The following is a 19934-nucleotide window of genomic DNA, read 5'->3' as shown; positions in this document are numbered from 1 at the left end:
TCTGTATAATTGGGTTTTCATATCTCTTTTTAGCTCACCTGAACCAAAGGTTCAAGTGAGCTTTTCTTATCACATGTTGTCTATTATACACCCCTTTGTCTGTAAACTTTTCACATTTTTTCTCCTCAAGAACAACAGGGCTAGATTTAACAAAACCTGGCTCAAATCATTCCTACGGGAAGACTATTCAAAATTTTAAAATAAAGGGAATTTTTTTTTTTATCTTCCCAAGTCAAGGGTTTCTGATCCGCCCTGATTCTCACAAACCTTCCTTGCAAAGTTCAAAGTACGAACTTTTTCAGAAATAAAACAGACGACAGATATACTGCCAATATGTGGCTTTATCTAAAAATTCCCAATTAATCACAAAAACTAATATTTAAAGCTGGCCCAGACAGTATATTCTAGTACTGCAAGCCCATCCTGTCGTTCAACAGCGCATGGAGTTCGTAGTTTTACCCAAATGGAACATAAAATGACACAAATGGAAATGAAAAAGCCTAAATGGGGATTTTATCTTAAAAAAAACTTAAATTTTCCCCTCCCCCTCTTTATAATGTAAATAATTGAGCACCCTTTCAATTTTTTTATTTGGGACAGTGTAAACAAATCATATTGAAATTAAGTTAAATTATAATAAATATGTCGAATTTTACGATGCAACCCCACCCCGCCATGTCAGTTTAAAAGATAAATTAAATCATTTATTATTTACGAAAAAGTAATTTTTAAAATAAAGTTAACGTTTTTTAGAAATAAACAAAGGAAAGCTGTGACTTCTACAAGACTAAGTATAAAGCGTCATGTACGTTCTCGTGTGATTATGATAAATATCAAATACCGCTCTCATGTGCATTAATTACAGAAGCTAATCAACTATCAACTTTAAATCATTTAGCTATGATATTCCCGAGTACCCAAACTCCGTCACCATAAGCAGAAAACATTCCGCGACTCTTTGTAAATTAATTTTTGCGGTTTTTATCATTTTCAATCACTAAATATAACCTGAAAAGTTATAATTTATAAATTTATTAACAAAAATATTTTTATCATTATTCAAATAAGCCCTCTGATATGCGACGTTTATTACACGTGCTATCATAACTTATGAGCCTAACTCCGTCACCCACATGATCTACAAATGTATGATACAACCAGGCAATGAAGACACATTCTGAAAAGGTCTTTGTGATTGTTGTTACAAGGACCCATTTTTTATTCTGTCGATCATTTCACTTTGATGAAATTAAATACATTTTAAATAGTATACACCGATGTTATTTATTATATATAACTTGGCCTAGATACAAGTTGAGTTTAAACTAAATGTACTATTTATCGATGCGAACCAGTCCTCAAAGCTATCTTGGAACTTTTTGATTTGCATGTATGCATGTTGAATTTCATGCGGAGGATTTCTGACCGCTTGTACCTAAAGTAGTTGTAGTTATTAGTACAACTGTAATCTTCACTTTAAAGTAGTACTAGTCGTGCTGTATATTTTATTTTATAAAAAGCCCTCGACCTATTTAAAATTTGACATGTTTTATTATATCAAAAAGATACTGAATATCATCGTCGGAAACCCACGGCCAGTCTCGCATACGCTTACTGAACCCACGGCCAGTCTCGCATACGCTTACTGAGTGTCAGTAAGCGTATGCGAGACTGGCCGTGGGTTTCCGACGATGACTGAATATATACCTTTTTTATCTCTGTATTCAACCTAGTCATTGTGCAAAATTAAAAACAAAGAATATTTTTTTAATTAAAAATACTGGCAACACATGCCGACCGAGCTAAAATTGCATATTAGGTGCAAAATATGTGTGAGATACTTAAGTGTTTATTCTTGGACAAGCCTAACATAGCAGGTAAAATTAAAATATTCTTTAGACTCTTTTAGACAAACCAAAAGCATTTATTTCAGGCACGTAGCATCGTTTTTGAAAGTGGGGGGGGGGGGGGGGGCAGACTCATCCAAAAAATATTGACAACCCAAAAAAAGGGGGGGAGAAAAGGTTACTTTCCAAAATCCTGAAAATCCTAAACCGGGGGTGGGGGGGGGGGGGGTAGTATACTTTTAACTTCAATTACACGATTATATATTTCCTATAAAAAAAATTTTTAATTCATTTTAATTTCAATTCAAATTTGTACATGGTCCCATAAAAGTGAAGGGGGGGGGGGCAACTCAATCTGAATTCAATTTTTTGTATGTAAATTTAAGATAAACCTTTGCTGCGCAGAAAAAGTGCGCCCCCCCCCCCCCTTGATGCTACGTGCCTGTATTTTAAAGATTCGAAGTAGTTGAAATGCATATTAACGTTATCATGGTTTTTAGTGATTATCTCCCCATTGAAGAACTCTTCAGTGTGTGATTTCAGTAACTTTGCTCAGCGATCGCCATATTGCATTTATGTATTGTTTTGAAGCAATTAAGTGAGATAAATCGCTTAATTACAAAAAGGCAACCTTATACAACCAAACTGGACAGGCTACCAGAGTATCTTCGAGATACTATGGATTGGTTTATGGGGTAAGAGTTTTTTGTATTATCCCTTCAGATAGAGAAAGTGGATGCGTCATTGGTCGTCTGCATGTGTCAATGAAAAATCGATTTGTGCATTTTTAATTGAGTTTTTTTAAAAATCTCATTCTAAAGGTGATTATCTCTTGATATTTAAGAGCTTTTGTTTTGAGAAAAAGTGTTTTGAAGTAAATAAAAATAGCAGCATAATGATTGTGTTCGCTGATAATGTGTATTTTCGAAGGTCACGGACACTGCAACTCATTGGTATTTGTTTTAAGAATTACGGAAGATTTTAATGTGGGTTTTTTTTTTAATTACCAAACAAGTTTTATGTTTTTGTTGATGCCTGTTAATGGTTTTCATCATGGATATATAAAAGCATTGTTTTTTAAAACTGATCAATCAACAATCAATATTGAACATTCTCTTTAAAAAATCCCATAGGCTATATTTGGCCATAGCATCAGACTGGGGGATTTAACAAGCATTTTGATTATCATCAGTTTATCAACATCAGTATTCAACATTTGATATTGATTAACTGCATGTGTAACAATTTTCTATCGTTCATTTACCAGAAATGTTCAAATATGATTGTAATTCCTATTATAATTAACTTGAATTTCCATTAACTTGTATAAAAGTTAAATTTATCAGCTATTTAATCCAAACCAATAAAATTTGTATCTAGAAAAGCCTCATAGTATCCTGAAGTTAAAATAAAAATGTTGGTATTCAATATTGTCAGTTTAATTGGATAAAATAGTAAGTGTTAAGTGAACGAAAGGTACCTGTGCAGTAAAATGTTTTCTTTTTAACCAGATTAGCACTCAGACAAAGTGAATAGCTTTAAAACATGCTGAAACCTATCATTATCAGATTATAAAAAATCTCAACTTTCCACAAAGTCTTCAACCATAGGTAGCCATGTGTTTCAGAAACTCTGGCTTTGAGCCATTTTTTACTTTGAACTTATATTGTTTGTATCTCTGTTTGCTTTTGTAAGGTGATATTGTGACTGTACCTTTGATATCTTGGTACTTGTGTTTGGTTGACTTTTGATAAAATATGATCGTCTTTATTCGACAAATTAATTTCAGCTACAATGTGCATATTTCTCAGCTTTTCTGTTCTATTATTTTTAAAGTAAATGTCATATTGATCATGTTTTAGATAGAATTATTTTAAGGTCACCACGCAGTCACTAAGTTGATTTTTTGTCAATGCATGGTCTTAGTCTATTCCTGTGAGTCTTATATCTATCCGCATTGCCCTATATTTATACTTGCAAATGTTTTCCCTTATATACATGTATAACACTACTTGAGCAATTCATAAGAGTTATCTACATAATGGCAAGACTGGGTCATATTATGGTATTCAAATTTTCAACAGCCCCCCCCCCCCCCCTCTCAAACACCCCCCCCCCCCCCCCCCCTCCCAAAAAAAACCCTTATTTTCTGATTAACAGCTAAAAAAAATTATCCCCCTTTCTGAAATTGCTGAGCCAATCGTAATTTGAAGTGTACTTTATTTGGCTGCAGACAAGGTTTGTGGGTTTAAAGTTTACTTAATTTTTTGTCATAACTCTTAAACTGAAGAAATGTCTGACGATGAGATTGATCAACCTGATATATTTTTGTTGTCTGTCAGATACAAACCTAATGAGTAATAATATGCAGCAAAGAGAGAAATTTTTATGTGTTACAGATGCTGATTAAATATGAAGACAAGCTGCTAGACATGAATACCCATGTCTACAGAATTAGTGTTGACCTTAATTAAGCAAGAAGTATTAATTCTTGCAATGCTAATAAAAAGTATATTGCAAGTAAAGAAAAGGTTAATGGGAATATATTGGAAACCTATAAATAATATATATATTTGATGTTTGTAAAAATTGCACCTATACATTAACATTGGTTAATCAGTAATCACTATAGAATTTCATCAATCATGAAATACTGGCCAATGTCCAACACAAATTAGAACTGTATGTCTTGAGAGCAGGGAATTGTTTGCGGTCAAACACCACACAATACCATTGATGGAGTTAAGTTATTGATCCTAGCCAAACCGCCCTTTGAGCAAATATCGACCCATTAAATTAGATTTGTTGTGGCAATTTCACTCCCATTTAGATGAAAGTTTTATGAACCATAAATATTGTCATTTTATTTTAGATCGTATGCAATATGCTATTTATCAATATAAAGATTTTGTAAGTACATGTTTTGAATATTGCCAGTTTTCCTTGCTTTTACCGGTATATAGATACAAATGGTATCATTTATGCAGGTACCTGGACATCACATATTGTATGACTACTGACTAGTATGAAGGCAAAGCCATGATTTGCTAGGCATGAGATTTTGTTGGCCCTCTTGGGTTGATGTTGATAATATATATTTCAGGAGAAGATGGTCTTTTCAAGTACCGTACATGATCAATTTTGTTTTCAATCAGACATTCGTGCAAATGTAGATATACTTGAAACCACAGATAAAATATTAGTGAACATTAAGAGCATACCAGTAGTATTTAGCTGACCAAGAGGGAGACACATCAGTGTTGGATTAGTTAAAGGTTTTTGAGTAGGTCAGATATATGAAATTGTATACATGTATGAATTAATAATTGAACCAACATTGTACAGCCAGTTATTTCACTCAAAGGATTTTTTCCCCAAAGTTGTTTATTACATGTACTGGTAATCATACTTTAGTTCAGGATAGTGCTAGACTCAATCAGTGTTACAAAAAATGAAGATAATAAAACTTATCATCTATTAGATCTATCTATATATATGGAATATATATATTGTTAACATTGACTATTGCCCGGTACCTTAAATAAGAAATATATTGATCACTTCATTGGCTTTGATGCTGCAGTATATTAACATGGGGTAAGGAGATAGGGGTTCCTGTACAACCAGAATGTATCTGGCATCTGGTCTTTGCTCCATAATTAATACCTATTGCACACAGAACCCCTAATTAGATCTGTCAATGAGCTACAAGTGTTCCTTTTTTAAGTCCAGGGTTCATTGCTTTGTGTGCTGTACTTGGATATCAAGATGAATGTTCTGCTGCAGCTCTCAAGGCTGCACTCAAACTCAAGGTAACAGTTTTGTCCTATGAGTAAGGTGATCTTTTTTGATGTGGCAAACTATATCGATATTCATGTACCGTTACTAGTGTATTGAGGGAAGAGTGCAACCAGTAAGTACCCAGGTACATTCAAACTCTGTTTCCATACTTTTTTTTGCCTTTGATTTGTGAATTGTTTTCAAACTTCCTGTGAAGCTTCATATAATGATGCCCTACAGATATTACATTTAATGAAAAGGTACCGGTCGGTATTTACGTAAATAAATTTGAACGCGTCTCTTATTTATGTTAGAGATAGTAATAGACTTGATTAGTGGTCCAAAAAATGAAGGTGAGTGAAAGAAAAGATGGAACTTTACTGTGAATATGCAGATTCTACTGTATCATATTCAATATAACATAGCAATTATCACTCATTGAGTTTGAATTTTGTTAACAGGTGTTTAAGCTACAATGTTTCATTTATTGCCATATTGCTTATGCAGTATTCTCTGATTACTTGTTTACAGTAACTTTACAAATTTTATTCATTAATTTTTTGGGGGTTACAATCAGAGCATGACATTAAGTATCGGTATGTTTGTCAATATATTCATGAAAGCAATGTAACTACCTATACCAGTGTGTAAAGAATAAAGCAAGCTAGGGTACAGAAATGAAAACCTGCTGAATTGGTGCTTCTAATTAATGTAAAAGTTTTCCTCCGGTGTAAATGATTGTCCACATCCATGTCATTAACACCATAAAATTTGTCACAACGGTAGTCTATTCATAGACTTGAATATATAATTCTGCTCAGGTGTATATAGTTGTATGAAGCATAGAATTCCATAATTTGTGTCTGGCAGGTGAGAGTATGTACCTGGAGTGAAAAATACGTCCAATTAATCTCTCATGGGGGGAATGCTTATAATTTCCATATTCAACTACAGCCTGAAGACATGTCCTTAATTTAAAAATGGGACAATTTGGATGTTTATAGCGCAGGTATTTTTTAAATCTTTGAGATAGGGTCCTTGACTTCTCGTGAAATAAATAGAAACCAGCCCACTGAAATGAGCCAATCAGAAGTGAACAAACAAAGATCCACACTTGTGTAGTAAAAGCACGTGTTTCCTTATACAGGAGGATTTTAATTTTAATAGTCATATTTATATTTACCCGGTCTTTGTGTAAGCCGTATTTAAAGAGTTTACCTATATACTCATAAGGTTATGGGGTCTTTGAATGAAAAGACTTGGGTCAGGTGATAGCAAGCTAATCAGCTGTTATGATTACACAGAGGTGGTGTCATTGGTTGTGACAGACACACCGCATTATCGATACCATGTGTTGCAAGAAGAAAAGAAAACTGATGTGATTTTCCAAACACAAGAGTGTCAGTTAATTGAAGATTGACTGTACTTGGAATTCTCGAATTTAAATTCAATTTGAAGTATTGTGACCTGTTCTATGCATTGTGTATTCGAAATCTACTTGATTTGAGATTTCACCAACGAGACATCAGATTGTTCATTAATTCTGTGACCTTAATTACCAAATTGGGACATAGTCTGAATGTTGAAGGTTAAAGCCACTCTCAAGATGACATCAGGAGTGTTGTTTGTTATAAACTTCTGGTAAGTTCATCGGTGATATCTAAAGTAAAATTCATTAAGCAATTTGTGTGGAAAACTAACTTTATACTGGAAAATTTGGGTCAGTACAGAGGGTTGATTAAAATAATGCATAGTTTATATATGTATGCAAATGTCTGATTACTGCAAAGTTTGTATATGTATGCAAATATCTGATGAGCATGCCACAATGTAAGTTGCTGTTACTTTATAGGTGGTGTTCATGTACAAGTGATAACCTCTGATCCTGTCAGTAAAAGATATTCTCTAAACAGGAACATATTACATGCATATGTATTGTAAATTTCATGATCATATTTCCTCGTCCCATCAAAATCTAATTGATGTGAGACTTTTAAAAGGAAAAAACCCCACCACCCAACCCAGTGATGTATTGTATAGGGATGTTTGATTTGTGTGGTCTGATGTTAAAAGTAAATAGCCCGACCCAATCCCATGATGATGTGTTTGAAATTAATGACTTTAATACCTTCTTTATTTCCTGTTTGATATATTGGGTGTGATTTGTGGCCATATTAGACATGTATTTATGATAAGCATACCTATAATTATATATATTACTGATATATGTTAGATATTGTAAAAAAAAATCAGGGAAAACTTTTGTTGTAGTATTTATTGAATTGATTATTATGATACAATGTTTGATTTATATTTTAACAGCTTTTGTTTAAAAAATCAAATTTTACAAAACTGTAGTAAAAATTGAGGGGTAAAATTTGCACAAGGTGCATTTAATCACTATGGTGAAGTTTATAGATATGCTGATATGTTTTAAATATGCAAAAAATGTCAAACCTGTATTAATCTTAACATTAATTACATTCAACATTATCAATGATGTTCAGCAATTTTTGCCTGAAACAAAAAGACAATCTTGATGCATGGCATTTCTTATAGGGGAAATATTCCCTCCTCATTTTATTTACACCCCTTTCACCTTCATCAGAAGCTGAATATAAGACTGCATTGGCAAATTCACCAATTTCTCAATTTATCTCTAATGAAACACAACTTTTAAGACGGGGGGGAAAAACTGCAAGCTAAGTGTAAAAGGACCAAAATTACACGAGGCGAAAATAACCCTGTATACAGTAATTGTCAAAAAGCAGAGGAGAGAGAAAATAGGTCATCATGTTTTATGACTTTGTAACTAGAGAAGTTATAATTTTGCTGACTATTATAGATAATTTGATCTATATGTGTTCTTTACCGATCAGTATACAGATATCAAATCTGGCTTGTCTATCGCATGCTTTTCCAATTTGGAAGGTTTCCAGCAGTTCTTTATATCAGTACATGTACTGTTGCAGTCAAAGCACTGATAAGCTGGTAGTCTTGTCCTTGCTGTATTGACAAGGTTAAATATAAGAAGACTATAGGTTAGTGTTGGCCACTGTTTTGCGAGGGCTGGGAACAGATAACTTATAGATATAATTGTATTGATGACTGGTAACCACTAATAATGGGAGGCCTTATGGATAATTTAGCTTCCCATCACACCTGCAGTCCATTATGTAGTCATTGACCAAGAGATGCTATTTACCGTACTCTTTTTCCTGGTACTTGTACTATCACCACGTGTTGTTAACACAAAGGCTTTTATCTTTGGTATTAGCATGTGTGAGGCAGATGCAAGAGCTTATGGAAGATTTTTTTTTATCGATCTATATCAAATTTTTGATAAATTTTATATTTTTTAATTTAAACATATATATGGGAAGAATTATTGAAAACAAACTATGTAAAAGTTAGATAAGGAAACTTTTAGAACCTCTGAGTGAGCCAACAATTACCATAGGGATACATTTAATTTAACTATTTTATTTCTCTCTCTCAAAATATTAAGTTAAGCAGCTAGTACATATAAGTATAAACACGTATACACTTAACAAAAATGAGTTTTCACAATATCCTCACTAGATTTTTAATTCGTCGATTTTGTTTCAGCTCTATAAGTAAAGAACAAAATTTTAAACATTTGAAAATGCTTAGAAGTGACATTGATGAGTAATGATTCCTGGTGTAGAAGTTTTGTAAATAGAAATGTTTGACAATTGTGAATCATCGGTAAACATAATCAGGAAGTGGTTGGCTTTTCTTAGTAACGCTCACTTCTCAGCCCATGTCACAGCACAGTCATCAATATTTTGTCATCAGTATTTTAAAGTCACAATATTTTTACCAAACATGACATAATGACTACTACATATAGGTTGTTTGTCTTTTATTCCAGAGGGAAATGTATGCAGATTTTATTTCTTGAAATAATTAAAATAATTTTCCCATATTTTATATACTCGCATGAATTGATATATGAATATTTACAGAAGACAATCTGTAGATTTGGGGCATCTCAATTGACAACATCCCCCCCCCCCCCCCCCCCCAAACAAAACTTTATCAGTCAAATTTTTTTTTTTTATAATCTCTTTTTATATGCATTTCAGTTGAAAAATGAGATTTTAAAAAAAAATTGAGTAGCTCATAGAGTTAAAAAGGTTTTCATTTTCTATAAAATAATATGCAAATTAGAATGTCTTAAAAGGAAGAATGATTTTTTATATCAAATTTGAAATGGCCACAGAGAGGAGTAGTCCATGACTCAATTGCAACTCCATTGTGTTTAAGAAAGGTTTTTAAAAATTTTTAATCTGATTGGAATGACACATATATTTTAAAGTTTTGTTTAGTCATGCACTTCTAGTTATGTTGTGTCTAAAGTAAACCAGGAAGGTAATTAAAAAACAAATTCAGAAGTTTACTATGAGTACACCCAGCTTATTTTGATTTGAAAATTAAATCAGCTAGGTTTAGAAATCTGGAACAATGATTCACAACCAAGTGCAGTTTGCAAAACACAGTTATAATTAAAATTCAAAGCTAATTTGACATTTGAACTTTGAAGACAATCTGGATTTGTAGCATTTAAACAAATCTTTTTTGAAAGCAGCTAGGTTATTTGGGGTCAGCTTATCTTGCATTTATTAGTCTCATGCAAGTTTGTTAATTGATATGGTTTAGATCATTTGATGTTACCTGATTAGTATTGTACAGGTTAATAAATCATTGAAATACTGTACAGGTCTATAAACCAGTGCACTTGTAGCCTTGTACACGCTGGTGTGCTGATGAGAATTGTTGATTCTGTCAAAGGTCAGGCCATGGTCAACTTTGTATCCTGGGGTCACCATAAAATGGTGGTCACTGCAGTACAAAACTGTCACATGGTCAGTTTCTTGTAAGCTTAATTAGCAGATGCTGTATGGCATGCTCAGTTAGTTATTAGTATAATCTGTACTTGTGAACAGCTGCAAGTCAATGGCTACAAATGACTGTAATGTCAGGGGCAGATAATATTCATCTTATCTATTCCCATGAGCAAAATTAGATAAAGTCCAGTGACATAATGGCTTATCCGTTTGAGAGAATAGTATTTTTTAAGGTCTAAATGTTAATTTGCCCACTATACCTGTTTAATTTGAGAAACCATAAGAAATAGTAAGAGCACTAGGAGAGAATTTACATTGAATGCAGTCGAACTTGCTGGGTTTATATTTTAAAATGATGTGACAGTTTGGTTTGTTTTACCACCCAACAGTCAGCAATAATCACTCATCGAGTTCGACTTGCTTAAGTTTTTATCTGTCCACTGTTTTATTTAAAGTTATGAATTTTTAATCTCTCGTATTCATGATCAGGTTACTAGTGCTACACTGGTGTGTTTATTTACCCAAATGGAAACGAATGATAAAAAATTAATTCTAAAAGACTCAATTTTCATTATGAATTTGTTTGGTACTTTTAAAAAAAAAAATTTAACCAACTTTTCTCCACATCTATTTAGCATGTAAAATGATGATTGTTTCAAATTTTGGGGTTGCTAATAGAAGTCATGTATTTCTTATGCAATATAATCTCCTAATGTTTGTCATATTGCAGATCATTATTTCATATTACATATATATGGCAAACACTGATAGTAATTTAAGTGGTCAATGCAAAATATAGCAAGTTGATTTAGAAGTGGACATAATAAAAAAAATTCACTTAAAAATATTTGAATGACAATCTGCAGATCAAGAATGTTTACCGGGTTAGGCTAAGTACTGCCTCAATGCTTAGTGAATTGGTAAAAATTGGAGAGATTGAGAGAGAGGAAGAGTGAAAAAGAGTACAAGAGAAGGGAAGAGGGAGAGAGAATTATTACAAAACGATAGCAATATATAATGCTGTTACAGTATAATATCCTGGTCGGGTAGTACTTCCTGCTGGTGTTGTACTGTACTTATTTAGCTGACTGTACTCTATGTAATATCAGTATCTATCATCGAATGTTGTGTCCTGGATTTAATTGGTCTTTTCTTTTCCTTGGAAATTCAACATTTGAATAAGCAGTATATGATTTATGTTGATAAGTTGGGATGTGTTTAGATCTGTTGTATTCATTGTTACATCAACTTCCTCCCGAGGGGCGGGATCAGATGGGACTTAAAAACAGGTAAGGATTGCAGCAATTTGATCTCTTAATGTTAACACGCAAAAAAAAAAGAAATAGAAAAAAATATAATAAAGGGGTAAAGGGTATCTTGTTACTATTTCCCCTCTGTTCTCGGTCTCCACAACTTTTGAATAAATTGTGAACAGGATACAGCTTGGTATCTTGTTACTTCTATCAGGGTTTTTTTTGTAATTAAGTCAAGGTTAGGTGCTCGCTGATAATTTTACTTTAGTAAGAATTGAAGGATTAACAGGGCTAACTCAGAGTGGGTCAGTCTAATTGGTTATCATTGATTTCTGATGTGCTACACACTGCTAAAGGACTGTGCACTTTACTGTCCTTGTGTGATATTGTATATGGGTGCCCAGATGTATGGAGGATATCAATCTCCGTATGCATTGTCTCGCCATTCAACTGTGGATAACCCTCATTAGATAAACACAAAAGATTCTTACCACTCAGCAGATGTATATATGTGAATGTTAATACAGGGAACACAAATGTTTCCTGCTTTATATGTGTGATTTAAGGCATGTATTTCTGTCCTGTGTATTGATGAATGCAGTTTGTTTACATTGCATTTGAAAATTGACAAGGACAATAAAGGGCCTCCATGAGCATCTGATGGTGAAATAACATTAAGTATTAAGCTAGAGTGGACTGATGAAGCTTATAGTATGCTCTACACAAAAGATGGATATATTGCATCCAACAAAAGTCTAACCCAATGACGGGGTAGTGATTATCTGAGCTGGATGACATAAATCTCTCTCTATATCTAACATATTGTAACAGGAAGCAATCAATAGGTTTGAATCTGGACTTTGGATGGTTTGTAAGATTTACCTGGATACATTTTTCCCAACAACTGGGAAAGGATTATAATTCCCGTGAGGTGCCTCTAAACATGTACAAAACTAAGAGGTTTGCTTATAACTTACATGTGGTTTTAGATGTTCATTATTGTTTGACTTTCATTAAAGAAGGGTCCTGGTACGCATCATTTGCTAAACATGAAAAATTTGTGTAAAAATAAGTAGGCATTCAATATTATTTATTTGTATGTTAGTTGGAAGACTGAAGAATTTAAGCATATTCTTAAAATTATTTTATAGGAAAGGACGAAGAAAGGATAAAGATTCCCCGACGCCGCCTGCACAGGAGGAAAGCAAGCGATACCTGGAAGACACATGTATAAAGGAGAGGGTAACGGACGCCGACTTCTTCCGACTAGTATGTCTTCCACACAGTCTCGACAGAAACGAGTGGTTAGCCACCCATGGTACATGCTTCATAATTTATTGATATTACTAATATAATAATTATTAAAGGGGCATGCATGGTCACGATTTTGGTCAAAAATTATTTTTCTGTTTTGAATGTTTACAGTATGCTTCAGAAAGGGGTTTGAGTGTCAGTCGTCGTGTTATAAATGAGATACAGAGCTTGCATTTCTTTGTCATATAAACAAAGCTTTGTTTACGTTTTGAATGTGAAAGTGAAAATTCTAAAACCTCAAAAGGAATTTGATAATCGCTAGGTATTACATGTATTTATTTATGCTTAAAACGAATTAGAAGAGAAAGCAATCAGATTGAAAGAACGTTTACCAGTATATTGAACCAATGTAAACAAAAACAAGGTACGAGCTTTGTTTACATTACAAAGAGTCGTGAGCTCTATATCTTCCTTATAACCTGACTGACACTCAAATTTTGGTTGATCATAAGAAATAAAAGAAAAAATGATGTAGAAAGAAGAATATTGATTGAAAGATTGTCTATTTAATCCAATTACAGAAGATGCTTATATAATTTATACATACATCAGAATATTGATTTACAAAAATATTTCCATTTATGTCCTGCTTCCTTAACTATTTGCAATTTAGGTCTAGCTCCCTAAACAATACATCAATATATTTTTTAGAGACTTCAGGTCCTTTATATTTTTCATACAAAATTGGCATTTTTGAAGTATTTTTTTAATCAGACTTTTCATTGTTTTCTCCATCAGCAATATCCTTTTTCAACCATGTGAACCTTGTGTACGGCGTAGTGTCGGAGTACTGTACATCAGAGGGCTGCAACGCGATGACAGGACCAGGGAATGTGTAAGTACATGTATTAATTGTACGGACAGTGCAGGCTCATTCTGTCTCATACAACCCCCACCCCAAACCATATTTTAAAAAAATGTTCAATGCATTTTATGGTTTTGAGCATGCTGTACTTTTATCCACAATTAATTATTTTTTTTTTCTCAAATTGTCCTTTACCTCTTTGAATGCATTTCCAGAAACAGTTTTTAGCTCACCTGAACCGAAGGTTCAAGTGAGCTTTTCTGATCACCCGTTGTCCGTCGTCCGTCCGTCCGTCCGTCTGTCCGTCTGTCTGTCTGTCCGTCCGTCTGTAAACTTTTCACATTTTCAACTTCTTCTCAAAAACCACTGGGCCAAATTTAACCAAATTTGGTACAAAGCATCCTTATGGAAAGGGGGTTATAAATTGTTAAAATAAAGGGCACAGCCCTTTTCAAAAGGGAGATAATTGCGAAACAGTAAGTTTAGGGTGCATGTCTTTAAAAATCTTCTTCTCAAGAACCACGGCACCAGAAATGCCAATATTTACACAAAAGCTTGTATATATAGTGAAGATTCTAAATTGTAAAAATCGTGACCCTCAGACCAAAACTGGGGCCCCAGGCGGGGTTCAAAGTTTAACATAGAAATACATAGGAAAATGTTAAAAAAATCTTCTTCTCAAGAACCACGGCACCAGAAATGCCAATATTTACACAAAAGCTTTTATATATAGTGAAGATTCTAAATTGTAAAAATGGTGACCCTCGGACCAAAACTGGGGCCCCAGGCGGGGTTCAAAGTTTAACATAGAACAACATATGGAAAATGTTTAAAAAATGTTCTTCTCAAGAACCACTGCACCAGAAATGCCAATATTTACACAAAAACTTGTATATATAGTGAAGATTCTAAATTGTAAAAAATGGTGACCCTCGGACCAAAACTGGGGCCCCAGGCGGGGTTCAAAGTTTAACATAGAAATACATAGGAAATTTTTTTAAAAATCTTCTTCTCAAGAACCACTGCACCAGAAATGCCAATATTTACACAAAAGCTTGTATACATAGTGAAGATTCTAAATTGTAAAAATGGTGACCCTCGGACCAAAACTGGGGCCCCAGGCGGGGTTCAAAGTTTAACATAGAAATACATAGGAAAATGTTTAAAAATCTTCTTCTCAAGAACCACTGCACCAGAAATGCCAATATTTACACAAAAGCTTGTATATATAGTGAAGATTTTAAATTGTAAAAATCGTGCCCCTCGGACCAAGACTGGGGCCCCAGGCGGGGTTCAAAGTTTAACATAGAAATACCTTAGGAAAATGTTTAAAAAATCTTCTTCTCAAGAACCACTGCACCAGAAATGCCAATATTTACACAAAAGCTTGTATGTATAATGAAGATTCTAAATTGTAGAAATCGTGACCCTAGGACCAAGACTGGGGCCCCAGGCAGGGTTCAAAGTTTAACATAGAACTACATATGAAAAATGTTTAAAAATTTTCTTCTCAAGAACCACTTCACCAAAAATGCCAATACATACACAAAAGGTTGTATACATAGTGAAGATTGTAGAAATCGTGACCCCCGAACAAAAAGTGGGGCCCCAGTAGGGGTTTAGATTTTAACATATGTAGGAAAATGTTTTAAAATCTTCTTCTCAAGAACTATAGTGCAACTGTTTGGGATATTACTATGCATACATGTACATCCTTAAATAATGTAGATTCAAAAAATTGTAACTCCCGGACAATTGATGGGCACCAAGAGGGGTTCAAAATTTAAACATTTTAAAAAACATAAAGGAAAAGTTTAAAAATTTTCTTCTCAAGAACTACAATGTTTTAGTTTGTGGAATTTCTATGCATGCATCCTTCGCTTATGTAGATTCCTAATTGGTAAAATCGTGACCCCCGGACCAATACTGGGGCCCCAAGATGGGGTCAAAATTTATTAAAGAAATATAAAGGTAACATGTTAAAAAATCTTCTTCTCGAGAACTACAATGCTTCAATTTGTGAGATTACTATCATGCATACAACCTTGGATAATGAAGGTTCGACAGTTTTAAAATAGTGACCCCTGGACTAATACTAGAGACCCAAGATGGGTTTAAAGTTAAATGTAGAAGTACCGGTATATATGGAAAATGTTTAAAAATCTTCTTTTCGAGAACTACAATGCATCAATTTGTCAGATAACTACGTCAGCACCCTCAAATAGTGTAGATTCGAAATTATAAAAGCCGTGATCTCAATCTAATACTGGGGCCCCAAGAGGTGTTCAAAGTTTAGCATAGAAATATAGAGGGAAAATGTTGAAAAATCTTTTTCTAGGGAACTATAATGCTTCAGCTTGTGAGATAACTAGGCAAGCATCCTTAAATAATGTAGATTCCAAATAATTAAAACTTTAGCACTGGACTAATACTGTGGCCCCAAGAGGGGTTCAAAGTTTAACATAGAAAGATATATTGAAAATGTTTTTAAAAAGTTTTTCTCGAGAACTATAATGCCACAGTTTGTGAGATTACTATGCAAGGATCCTCAAATTGTGTAAACTCTAATGTAGTGGAACCAAGAGTTATCTTTCTTGTGTTCTGTACAGTCTGAGAGTTATTCCCCTTGAAGTGGAACTCTGCTATGTTCAGTTTTTCAGGTTGTGTACGTGCGGTCCCACCGCAGTGCTTCACATTTTCATTCCTATGTTACTATTTATGTTGTTCAAGCCAACCATAAACCTCGGACCATAACTGGGTCCCCAGAAAGGGGTTCAATGTTTAAAATAGAAAAAGCATATGCTACGAAATGTAATGTTACAAGGAACTGCTGTTCAGGTGAGCGATGTGGCCCATGGGCCTCTTGTATTGATTAAACTGTCACAGCTGTTACTGCTGGAGGCTCATATACACAGCTTCACAACTGCTTTATATAGGCCTTATATTGATTGGCCATTGTTTATTATTTTGAAAGTTCTCACATTTAAATGAATATGTATTCTTATTTTACACATATTTTGAAAGAAAATGAGAATATGCCAGTCATATCAATTAAGTTGATATAAAACTCTTGATCAGGAATAGGTGATGGAAGTTAAAAAATATGAATCAGCACATACTTTGCTGTTATATTCAGTAGTATGTATATGCATATACTGTTAACAGGGAAATTTACACCTCCATTTTATTTCCGCCCTTGTTGTCAACAGGTGAATTTACGACTGAGCTAATTCAAATTTCTCATATTATCTCTCTTTTATACATCTGTGTCTGGGCGAATTCAAGATGGGACGAAACCAGTTACAACTTAAGAATGGCAAAAATAAAATGGGGCGAAAATAACCCTCTATATATACAGTGATCTATCATCTTGAAGAAATTATCATATTCAAAATGTTTTAAATTCAGTGTAAACAATATTAAGATCCTTATCACATAAGGATTTTTCATCATGAATCTTTGGACAAAACACAAATCTCTTTAAAAAAAACATTACAGCAAGTTTATATAGGAATTAATGTAATGAGCATATTTTTGCAGGCAATTTTTGTGGTATGATGACAAAGGAAAGAAATACAAATACAGTGCCCCACAGTATGTTGATATTGTCACCACAAACATTCAGAGAGAAATCTCAGATGAAACAGTCTTTCCTACAAAATTTGGTAAGTAAATAAGTTCTTATATTGTTCAGAAGTAAAAATATGTATTCAAAAAGTAAAACATTTAACAAAGTGAAATGGAGTAATTCACTTTTTTTTCATTAGGACATTGTATTTGAAATTTATATATTTCATATTATCAAAAGATTGTAGTTTTCCTGTTTACATACCTGTTACTGAAATGGGAGGTGACAGACATGCTAGCTAGGGTAACTCTAAAACTGCAGAATAGAAATATAAATATGTACCGGTGCCACATATAAAGAATTAAGTTGATATTTAATAGTCTATATATTTAATCAAAGGCAAATAATTATTACTGTAATTACAATCTTTGTTTAACTTTGCAGGGCAAACTTTTCCCAGCACTTTTGAATCCACTGTGAAGAAGATCCACAAATACTTGTTCCAGGTTCTAGCCCATATATATCATGTTCATTACAGTGATTTTGTGACACTTCAGATGCATGGCCATCTAAACAGTCTGTTTACTCATTTCATGGTGTTCAATATCAAATTTGACCTTTTGGAGGAGAAAGACTATGAAGTGGTTCAGGACTTATTGAAAGGGCTGATTCAGCTTCTTCCTGACCCCAATCAAAACGAGGGCAAAGAGAACACAGCGCCATCTACAGACAAGGACAGTAACTGCGTCAGTATGGAAGTCTCTCCTACACACATATAATATTGTGATTTGTTGTTACTTTGTGATGTGTACCTTTAAGGTCAATACCCTTGTTTTATCGATAAAAAAAACTTCTCTCTCTCCCTCTTCAGTACTTTGCTATATATGACTTTGTGGGATGTTTTAGTAGAATTTGGTTGCTATGTCTGCATCTACAGTTATAGTAAGTTGGTTGGTGTTACTGATGTAATGTGACATGGATTTATGGATAATGTAGAAATTATCCCAGAAAAAAAAATGTGAATTTTTTTTTACCTCAATTCTAGCATGCAAGTAACAAGCTTGAGTTGTTATTTATTTATTTTTTGGGGAATAAGCTAGCTAACATAGGAACAATTGACTGAAGGGTTGATTGTGACAACTGTGGGTATATAGATGGATTGATGGTTTCCGTCCAGTTTAACAGTTATGGCTAACTTAAACACATTAACTTGCTTTTGCTAACTATAGTGCTCTTAAAAATTTTGAACAGGAATTGCTTCTAACAGATATTTTATGGATGAAATTGATTTCATAAAAATAACATTTTTGTTAAAAAGAATTTTTTAGTTTATTTCAATTTCTGATTTTTTTTTAGTTCGTGCTATATTTAGCTATCTTTTTGGAGGAGGTGATGTTTGATTATGAAATGTTGTGTTAATTAAGAAATGGTGTATATGTGGGGCTTTTTTTTTCTTCTTAAATATTAAAGACAAAGTACAAATCTGAAAAAAATACCAGATCCTTTAATCACCACAATCATTGCTTTTAGGTGATAAGTTCTGTAAAACATATCTACAAGTAAGTAGATTAGATGCATGTATTATTTGACTGTTACAATTAAGAGTTGCATTGTTTCATTTGATACTCAGAATATTCAGGTACAATTTATTCTGTTAAGTGAGAAGCTTATAGGTTTACTTCAGCACTGGATTGAGGGTTGGATACAGATGGATATTGACCTTTGGAAATTACTGTCTTTCGTTTAAGGATCTCATGCAGGTACATTTGTGATGTAGATAGGTTTGTATATATACAGTATGTACATAATATTATAATGTGATGGATTGATGTTTATAACTACAAGCAGGCCTTAGTGAGAAGTATCCGTGAGATCAATGTTAACACTGTCAATTGTCTTATGGGTGCCATTGATAATGTCAAAAAGTGCAAATATCTAACAATTAATTTTTGTTTTTACTGTATTTCTATAGTATTTACATTTTTTCTCTTATGTTTGTTTGACAAATTTGGATTTTGCTAACTGCATGGCTTCATGTTTTGTAAATTTGTTAACAGAATTGTTTTTATTGGTGGAATCTTCTTATACATGCATGGTCAAAGAATTTCAGTCAAAAATTGTATGGGAGCTAAATGCAGACTAGGGAGGGGGGGGGGTTGTTACATGAGTAGTTTGTTGCCTAGAAAATTATTATAAAAGTGCTTTTAATTTTCTTTAGTTGCCTTCTTTAAGGTGGCTCACTACACCTTTTTTCTCACATCAGCAGAAAATTACTTGACGATAGATAGTATGATGAATAAGATAAAGAGTCAAATAGGCAAAACAAATATGCAATTTTTTATGAAAATATGATTTTCAAAAATTTTATCCAGTAAATATTGACAAAAGCCCCAAGCAGATTCGAACTCATTATCTGATGTTCATATGAAGCCCAATACTTTAAGCACTGAGCTATGATAATAAACTACCAAATAGATACAAATAATTTAACAAACA

At 33.4% G+C, this 19934-nt stretch overlaps 1 protein-coding gene across 5 annotated transcripts; it reads left to right on the top strand.

Moving 5' to 3' along the window:
• The first annotated feature begins 2374 nt into the window (after positions 1–2374).
• Positions 2375–18273, top strand: LOC105324324 (MOB kinase activator 2). 5 transcript variants are annotated; one of them, XM_034454787.2, is made up of 5 exons: positions 2375–2542; positions 12903–13069; positions 13804–13900; positions 17411–17535; positions 17883–18273. In XM_034454787.2, exons 1-5 carry the CDS (start codon positions 2526–2528, stop codon positions 18215–18217), a joined length of 741 nt encoding a protein of 246 aa, XP_034310678.2. In that variant the 5' UTR covers positions 2375–2525; the 3' UTR covers positions 18218–18273. The 5 variants fall into 5 exon arrangements, with proteins under 5 accessions (XP_034310678.2, XP_065939584.1, XP_034310661.2 ...); XM_066083512.1 differs by lacking the exon at positions 2375–2542 and adding an exon at positions 5601–5659; XM_034454770.2 differs by lacking the exon at positions 2375–2542 and adding an exon at positions 6769–7268.
• Positions 18274–19934: the final 1661 nt, after the last annotated feature.

Source organism: Magallana gigas, chromosome 5, assembly GCF_963853765.1.
Source record: "Magallana gigas chromosome 5, xbMagGiga1.1, whole genome shotgun sequence".
In the NCBI taxonomy this organism is placed as follows: domain Eukaryota; kingdom Metazoa; phylum Mollusca; class Bivalvia; order Ostreida; family Ostreidae; genus Magallana; species Magallana gigas.
Note: the sequence above shows the minus strand (reverse complement) of the source record. Positions and strands in the feature narration are given on the sequence as shown.